Raw genomic sequence first — 9718 nt, 5'->3', positions numbered from 1 at the left:
ATATATATATATATATATATATATATATATACACACATACACACACACACACTGGGAGACTGGAAAGATACATAAACACCAGACTCTCACCTCTGTTGATCTGTGGTTTGGGGGTGTCTTGGGGATGGAGTCTGGAGGTGTCAGGTAGCTGACTGGTCGTTCTGTCCTCCATGTCCATATAGCCAGGTCTGCTGAGAGCCGAGGGTGTCAGGAGGCAAGATCTCGAGTGGGCCCGATAGCAAATTGAGGACAAGAGTGCTGAGTCATCCTCCGAGTGTACTGACTCAGCCTCCTCTTTGGACTCCTGAGGCTGATGGGATACCTGCCATAGAAACAAATAAACCATTTATAAAAGAAGTACAAGTTGGACTGAGTTTCCAGCTACGGTTTTAAACCGAGCACTACGTTACTGTCCTAAAACATCCCATAGGGGAAAGGGAGAAAAAAACCAACAGATGAAATCTTGTTAATGTCTTGATTATTTCTCGTAGACTATACAAGAATAAATATAGAGCAAATGGGAACTTCAGCTAAAATTTCACGTTTCTCAGATTTGTCTCCTGAGAAACAGACCACAGCTATTTCACACGTCTCCTCTAAAGTTCTAAAGATGGGTTCGAAAGATCTCAGCAATGTCACAAACTCTGAGCAGGGATTTGACTATCAACTCAAATATCAAATTCTTCCCAGACCAAATTACCTGGTCTATGGAATTCACATCAAGTCAACAAGCATCTCATGTCTCATATTTGTCCTAAGGAATTTTATGAGGAATATCTAAGATAATCCAGTGAGTTTTTCTGATCTCCTGGGCCATGAAAGATGAAGCTCTGAACAATAACATTTTCTCCTGTAAACTTACATTTAAGACAACACCAAACAATTGTTATTTGGTAAAACTCAAACACTGTGTTAGTGCCTTAAGATAATGTCAAGATGGCTCCAGCGGGTTCATTTGATATATAAAATGAACTAAAATAAAATAGCCTCAATAAAATAATAAAACAGCCTAAAATGAAATAAAGTAGCCTAAAATAACCTAAAACAAAACAGCCTAAAATACAAAATAAAACAGTCTAAGAAAAAATAAAATACAGTAGCCCAAATAAAAAAAAGAGCTTAAAAAATTAAATAGCATAAAATATCCTAAAATAAAATATAGTAGCCTAAAAAATTACCTAAAAAATTAAATAGCCTAAAAAACGACTTAAAAATATAATAGCTTACTATAAAATATAGTAGTCTAAAATAACCTAAAATAAAACAGCTTAAAAAATATTATAGCTTACAATCAAATGTAGTAGCCTAAAAATGACCCAAAATAAATAAAATAGCCTAAAATAAAATATAGTAGCCTATAAAGTAACCTAAAATAAATAGCCTTACTAACAGCTTATTTAAAAAAAAAATAAATAAATAAAACAGATATAGCCAAACACCAAAACATAAAATAGCCTAAAAATGAGATATAAAACGAAATTGCCTTAAATAGCCGAAAATAAAATAGAAAACCTCTGGAGCTGCCAAAGAAAGCAGATATTGCATGCCTGGACTGTAAGAAGCACAGACCGTGTTTAGTGTTTACACACACAAGATGGAAGAGAACTGTGTGATGTGCAAGGACTTGCCCTGCCCAGGGGCTTGTGGATATTGAGGGATAAAACTGTGGTGGAAGAGAGAGAAATGGAAAAAATAGGGAAAGAGAGGTCCCTGCCCAAACCCCAGGGGACAGTCCCACAATCCCATCCATCTGTGACTGACCGGCGCGCCGTCTCGCATGCTTTAATTCCCTGATCAACTTTATCAACCATCTGCTCTTGAACTCTGCTCAAGAACTCAGGGACCGAAATCAGCCCCTGGGCTCTCTCAGGTCCTCCTGCAGAGCACACAAGCCTGCCTGTCCTCATGCTCTCTGACACACAGGCCACACACTGAGAGCAATGCACCAAACTCTCCTTCAGCATTTAAAATGAGTTACATATGTAATATATGTTTTATATATCTCAATCCGTTAGGCTTACATATATACCTTTTGAGTCTTACTCTTCTGGGTGTGGGGATGATATGAAAAATGGGAGGGACACTAATTATCAGGTTGCACGTGAATATTAACTGCATGACATGTTCTGATTTGCTGAAAAGCAGACAAACTTGGAAAGAACTAGTTTTAGACTCATGCTCGCACACTCGTCTAACACTCTGTTTAAAGTGTATGTTGTGTTCAGCTGTTGTGGGGTCAAGAGTCTGAAACAGGTGTGGTCGGAGTGGCAGAGAGAGCGACAGCTGAGGGTAAAATGATCTCAAGATGAGAGCACAAGGACAGCTGCTCTGACCTCCAACCCCCCCTCCTCCGGAGCAGAGTGCCAGAAGAGACCACCGACATTCTGGGGAGGACATTCCTTTGCACCGAAACCATGTTTACACTACAAGCGGATGACGTGACAAAATTAGAACGTGTTGGTGTCAGTGTAGAGGAGTCGGAGTAGTATATATGCTAACCCATTTTTATTTACAATATTACCAGTTTTTTTAATTAATTTTTATCATCACAAATTACATTATCATTAATAGAAAATATATTCAATTAAATAATCTATAACTAAATTATATTAGTATATTTATAATTTCTTAATATTAGTGCATGAGTGCAGTAAATATTTCTTACTCATTTAAGATAAACTTTTCACCGTTTTAAAATTAAAATAATTGTAGTATTTCCAGAAAAAAAAAGGCAGACAGACAGACAGAAAGAAAGGACGCAGAGAATTCATCATATGCTGATCCGCTCTGTGTTAAATGGCAGTAGTATCAATGAACAGAGGCTGTTAGATGGCGGGACTTTCCAGGGGCCTCTGGCGTAAATGAGATCTCTGTGGTCATATAGCATATCGCATCAGTCCAACCGGCCTGTGATTATGAAAAATTACTTGGAATTGTGATGAGTTTCAGTATCCTGTACCAAAAACTTTTATACCTGCTTCAAAAAATAAAAAAATAAAATAATATATATATAAATATATATATATGAAGGTATATCTTTGAAAACTATACATGCTCTAATAAACATATAACACATGATGCTTACATTTTCTGAAGGTGCTGATGGCTTTTCTTCATTTACAAGCATCTATGGGATATTAAGAGAATGCATTTATAAGATACATAAAATGGATTGGACTCATTTTTAAAGTATCCTGTTGTGACAAAACACTTAATTTGTGAATATCATATATGGTGCAATACCAAAACACACCTGTGGAGGCGCCAGAGTTCTTAATTCTTTGTCACTGTTGTCCTGTGAAAACAAAAAGACTTTAGACTGAGCAAAAGTCTTCCACACTTCTATATATCATTACCATAACAAAAGCTGATGCAATAATCATATTATCATATATAATAATTATCTACTTTATGATCAGTTAAGAATCTGAAGGCGTTCATATGTTTTTTGTGACTCTTGTGTGGCTCTTCACTAATTGGCAACTATGAGCCACATGTGCAGATGTACAGGGACAGATGCTTGTGTTTAGCAAGTAGAGGATCATAGTGTGGTGATACTGGCCAGCAAATCTCCTCCCAGGAGTGTGTTCACTGCTCACGATGTTGCCATGGAAACCCTAGTGCGAACCCCCCACCCACCCACCTTAGTATAACAGGAAAGAGAAGGTGGTGAGATCTCCACATATTAAGTGAAAACCTTGGATAGACCGTTTTAAAACGCACACTTTGTGTCCGAGATCCTGACCGAGATACAGTAATTCACACACATTAAAGATGAAATCACTGCACTTCAAACCTACAAGAAATTCTGTTGATCACATCCACCTATTTCTAATGTATTGTGAGGGGTGGCCCTGCCCACTCTGAAATCTCATTGGTTTGAAATCCTGCTTTTCATAACGGTGCATTAGATATCAAGTCAAATACGTTTTCAGCACCTCACACTGCTTCAAATTGCTTTTCACATGGTTGGAAAGTTGTCGCATCGTTCCTGTTAAAGACACGGTGTTACCACATAATTTGGGCTGTCTGTCAGTTCAAAATCGCATGGACGCCAACTGGCCACACGCAGACAGACATATTGATTACATGAGCAGAGAGATATAGCCATAAAGAGCTGCGCAATGAAAGAGTTGTTGTGCCTGAGAAATGGAGAGGTGGGTGGGTGTGTGGGAGGGCTTTTTTTTTGAAAGGATGAAAAGGAATAATGGAGGAGAAGGGAATGAAAAAAGGAGGAAAGGAGGGTGCAAAAAGAGGGAGAGATGGAGGTTGTGATTTATTTGGCTGTTGAACGATGACTCCCTGTGGAGAAAGTCCGTCTTCACTGCCCCTCGGCTGTGTCCGAGATTAATGGCGGCAACAGGAAGGTCACCTACACACTCGCACACACAGCTGCATGAATACACAGCAGCAACCAATTTAAGAGTTAAGCAAATGTGGAAGTAAACAAACACATGGACGTGAGCAACACACCTTAAAGTTCAGCTGAACTCCTGAGTGTGCTTTGGGAGGAAGGTTTTCTTGCCCTGATCGTACAGGTTCCGTTGTTGTTCGGTTTATCAAGTTGCTCTTTAAAGTGCTGGGCTGGTTGCTGAAATACATGACAAGACATGTGAAAACACAACAAACAAATCTACGCCCTGCACAGTCAAACACGTTTTCATCATGACACAGAATTTCTTTCAGATTTACAGATGTGCTCATTTACTAGCCCTTTTTTCTTATTTGTTTATACACAGCTCGCAGAGGAGAAATAAAATATGAAAACATAAAAATGGTTAAACTACATTTATTTACACTACCATTAAAACAATTACTTCAGGAGGGATGCATTAAATTGATCAAAAGTGACAAAGTTACAAAACACTTCAATTTCAAATTAACACTGTTCTTTTCAACTTTCTATTCAAAGTATCCTGAAAAAAGGTAACACTGTTTCCACAAATAAATAAATAAAATGATATGCAATGCTTCCCATATCAGCATATTAGAATTATTTCTGAAGGATCATGTGACAATGAAGACTGAAAATTCAGGTTTGCTATCACAGAACATTACATTTTAAAATAAATATATTAAAGTGCCCCTATTATGGATTTTTGAAAATGACCGTTCATGCAGTGTGTAACACAGCTCTAAGTGAATAAAAACATCCTGCAAAGTTTTAAATCTGAAAGTGCACCGTGTATAAAGTTATTGTCTCTCAAAATGAAGAGTCGACTCTGAATCATTGAAAGGAGTCTTTTTTAAAACGAATCCCAAGCTTTTTCATGTTGATCGAATCGTTTGGGAGTCGTTGAGCAAGTAAGGTAAAAATAAATGCATATTATAAGACAATGAAAGTGTTTTTTGACCTTGCATGCATGTCAACCTGTTGTTGGGGACTCCCAAAACCAAAATATTAACCTTTCATAACCCATAATAGGGGCACTTTAAAATAGATGAGTTTGATCTATTTTACTGATTACTGTTACTGTACTTTTGATAAATTTAGCTTTGGTGAGCATAAAAAGACATAAAATACCTTATTGACCCCTAACTTCTGAACAGTAGTATAAATAATATTTACATACATACCCCTTTTAAAAATCAAAACACAATTTTTATTATATTTTTCAGATACTATCAACCAAACAAACTGGGGGCTAAAACTCATATTATAGGTGGTTTATAGCATTAAATATAACTTGTTTTTATTCAGGTGTAGCACAACATCTTTATATCCTGATGCCTTTGTTGGTGTTTAAAGTTGTTTAAAGTTTTGTCCATACTGTGAATTGTTGAGGACGCTGGCAGTTTTTCTCTCTCCAAACCCTGAATAGATGATCTTGGAGGATTTGAGCTCATCCATCTCTCCAATGACAATGACCTGCACGTCTCCATCTCGTCCCAGCAGCCAACTGACACTCTTGCTATTAGCTACAAAGGGAGAGGAGGAGAGAAAAAAAAAACACAGAGTCTTAGTGGTTTGTACCATTAAGCCTAGTTGAAACACAACAAGCCTAGTTTAGTAATTATAATTTACATATTTAAACATATTCTTATACTTCTCAATTATTTATGCATTATGTTTCCTGTTCTTATGAATGTTCTCAACCATAACACGATTCAATATGTTAAAAGAAAGAAAAAAAATGAAAACAGTTTAAGGCGGCTTATTGGATCAATAAAGCTAAACATTATTTTATCACTACATATTCCTTTATGAGAAGCTTATTAACTACTTGTCAACTCTTAAGAACAAATGGCGCAACCAAATTAAATACAGAGAAAGACAACATGAGATACAAATTACAATGTGAAAAATGAAGGTGACTTGTACTGTATAAGAGAGAGAGCGAGAGAGAGAGAGAGAGAGAGAGAGAGAAACATTTGACAGCAAATAAGGAAAACCTTCCCATGATGAACTGGTTTTTCTTGCAGGCAAAATAGTAAGATTCCAGTTGAACAGCCTGACTGACACACTCGTGATCCCAGTCAAGAGAAAACGCTCATGTCAAACCAAACAGGCTGAAGGCTAATTCACTGAATGTTTAAAAGGTATAAAATATAAAAAAGCTGATTTATTCTCTTGTAAGTTTTATGAATATATTTTTCCTTTTTTTCAGAAAGCAGCCAATGTTGTAGTACTCAAGTCCAGACAAGACCAGACTCAGGTCCATCTCAAGTCCAAATCCATATTTTCAGGAGTATTGGGACTCGCTGTAGTTAAGACCAGCTCATTCGAGTCATAGAAAATATGGTCTTGGACTCTTGACTTCATTCTTTCCGCCATATTAGGCCTTAAAGAGGTGATGCCAACAAAACAGCATCTTACAAGTTAATGTTGAATATTTTTGTGGATTAAGTTCAGAATGAATGAAAACAGCATTTATTTGAAATAGGAATCCTTTGTTACAACATACATGTTTTTACTGTCACTTTTGTTTAAATGAATTCTTGCTAAATAAAATCATGCAAATATGCAATGCAATATGTAAGACATGTTACAAAACCAATGGCAAAAAGCAAAACAAAACCACAAAAAACACAAGACAAAAAAACATCGACATCATCTGTTCACAACTGTCGATAATTAAATCTACAATCCCAACGTTCTTCCTTTTACTTCCTCTTTCTTCTTCCTCAGTGTGTTTTGGGTGCCCGTGTTTCCTGTATACTTCCTGCTTTGTTGGCAGTCATCTATGTGAGGGAATGGAACTTGGCCTGGCTGACATTTCCTTTCTTGCTCTAAAAACTGGGTCAGTAACAGAAGTGTTTCCTCTGCCTTGTGTAGCCTGCTCACACAATGCAAGGGTCAGGATGTCTCCAGAGACTCTCTTTATTGTGTTATTTTATTACAGTTTTGCACTATTGTGTGACCGAACCTTGAATGACTGACATTTTATCCACTTTGCTAACAGACACCATGGTCCATTGGACAGGGTTGCACAGAGGCAGTCAAGATGTTGTATCGGTATGTCTTGGGGAAACCACTGGCCTGCAAGAACAGCTGCCATTGTCTCAAGGAGATAGAGGACTCTCTGTTCTCCTCTGAGGTCTGAAACGCAGGGATCTGATAAGAACTGCTTTGTTACTAAGCAAAGACGACTTCCTCCTGGATTTACGCATGTCAACCTTATTTAATGCCGTGAACTTCCTTATGAACCCAAGAGAATGGCTATACAGTGGCCACAAAAAGTTTCTGGACACTTCAAACTTTCATTGCATTGTAATATTTTGACCTCATTGACTAATCTAGTTGAGGATGATCTGTCAAAGTTCTGGCTCTTCCAGTAACAAAGCCGATTTGCCAGATTCCATAAGCCCTCTGTACGTCTAACCAGTTTAAACGGGTTTAACTTTAGCTAAGCAACGTAAAGTTTCATTTTTCATTCTTTTGTTTGCTTTTTCACAGCTCTGTCTCTTTTGCCATTTTACAGATACTCTCTATCTCTCAGATGCATTCCTCTCACATCTCAGCTGTTTACTCCTCCCTCTTACCAGCTTTTAGACAGCTGTCCTCCTCACGGAAATCTCGTATCTGTGACGTCTGCGACCTTCAGTGTTAAAAAGCGGTGAAATTAAGGGAAAAACCCCATGATATACATAGTTCTTGACTGGATGTTTACAGTGTTTCAGTGTCACACTGAGGAGATCTTTTAACTAATATCAGGTTCTGCTAATATTGGCCATGACATTTGTCCAATGACGTCTGGACGTCTCCTGCTTAGTCAGAAGACTGTAAATTTGGTCTTGTGTCTTGTCCGTGACGTAGATGTTCCCAGTGATCGCATCAATCACAGTAACTCTCATTTCATCGAATATAAATACTCTTGTGTTTCAAAGTGCTTTCTGTTGTCCAAACATCTTTCCACATCTGTGAGCCTATTCTGACATCACAAGATGTTTTTCCATGAACTCCATGAAGGCAGTACCACAGTAGTGAACCGGGTGCTATCAGCTAAGCTATTCTGTCCTGGCTGAGTCATGTGCCATATTAAGATTCAGACCATATTAAGTCATTTAAAGCCAGCAATAAAAAGGAAGAGCAGTTTTCTGTGGCTTACAGATGTGGGAATGGTAAACGCACTGATTAAAGGTTTGCATTAGCAATTCAAAGGTCCCACATTCAAACCTCAAGATGTTGTAGATCTTTAATCTAGACAGATCCTGATGACCATGGCGCAAAAGAACTTTAACTTCAAGATGACTGTCCTTCTAAAAAGACAACTGCATGTCTTTTGCAGAAGTGCCATACCCAGTCAAAAAGGATCATGTCTAAATATATGATTTGCTTAAATTTTATTTTGTAAATTTATAAGCCGTTTTAATGATCTACCCACCCTCATGTCAAACTAAAAATATTGTAAGGAATAAGAAAATATTGTAGCACTGTTTAAAGTTTGTTTAAACTAAATACATAAAATTGTAAATGTAATCTACTGCATTAAAAGTTCTCGGAGAACTCACTTCAATGAAATATATTGAATAATATATAAACCCAGTGCCCACCTGTCTTTGGTTTGGGTTTGAGTGGTTCCCTCTCCAGCTTCTCCTCACGCTCCTTCCAGCGTCGCACCTGCTCCTCGCGCATCTTCAGGAAGAGCGTCTTCTTCTGCTCGTCGTTCAGAGCGTCCAGCACATCCGGGTCGATGTACATGTCGTTCAAGATCTGCTGCAGCATGGCCGTGTGTGTGGTTCACCTGATTTTATCCTGAGATTCAGCAACAGTCCTTCAGTACAAGGATGACGGTGGTAAAGACGATGAAGCCCAGCTCGGTCCGTTCACCACACACAAGTTCTCATCACTAATTAGCAGCCATAAACTGGACACGCTATCAGAAGAAATGACAGATTAGAACATCTGGAAGCAATCTGATCTCTTTAATAGTTTGTTTGCTCTTTCTCTTCCTGTGCAGCTTTAGATATTTTGTGTGTTATGTTAAATAGAAAGTCAAAAAAGCCTTGATCTTTCTTTTTTCCCTTCTTTTCTTTCATTCATTCATAGATTTAATAAAACATTTATTTTTATTTTGGGACGTAAAAGTTAACTTCAAATATATTAATAATGCAATAATTTTAAATATGTATTTTATCAAATTTTATATTATTTATTTTCTGATTTTTAAAGACTAGTTGGAAATTAAGAGATTAATTTTGATTATTTTACTATTTTATAATTTTTATTTTATAAATGTATTATTTGGTCATAGCTTTTAAAAACCAGAAAAATCTG

At 37.2% G+C, this 9718-nt stretch overlaps 1 protein-coding gene across 1 annotated transcript in view; it reads right to left on the bottom strand.

The window, feature by feature from the left end:
• The window catches only part of LOC107715408 (uncharacterized), a 14691-nt gene extending 5380 nt beyond the window's left edge, over positions 1 to 9311 (bottom strand). Inside the window, exons 1-6 of the mRNA XM_016521540.1 lie at positions 8995 to 9311; positions 5772 to 5919; positions 4474 to 4591; positions 3254 to 3295; positions 3086 to 3127; positions 91 to 322 (exon numbers count right to left, since the gene is read on the bottom strand). Of these exons, the coding sequence (XP_016377026.1) occupies positions 91 to 322; positions 3086 to 3127; positions 3254 to 3295; positions 4474 to 4591; positions 5772 to 5919; positions 8995 to 9166 (754 nt within the window). The 5' untranslated portion in view covers positions 9167 to 9311. The remainder of the gene's footprint in view (positions 1 to 90; positions 323 to 3085; positions 3128 to 3253; positions 3296 to 4473; positions 4592 to 5771; positions 5920 to 8994) is intronic.
• Positions 9312 to 9718: the final 407 nt, after the last annotated feature.

The sequence above is a fragment of the Sinocyclocheilus rhinocerous genome, unplaced genomic scaffold (genome assembly GCF_001515625.1).
Source record: "Sinocyclocheilus rhinocerous isolate Xijiao unplaced genomic scaffold, SAMN03320098_v1.1 scaffold299, whole genome shotgun sequence".
NCBI classification, from domain to species: Eukaryota; Metazoa; Chordata; class Actinopteri; order Cypriniformes; family Cyprinidae; genus Sinocyclocheilus; species Sinocyclocheilus rhinocerous.
Note: the sequence above shows the minus strand (reverse complement) of the source record. Positions and strands in the feature narration are given on the sequence as shown.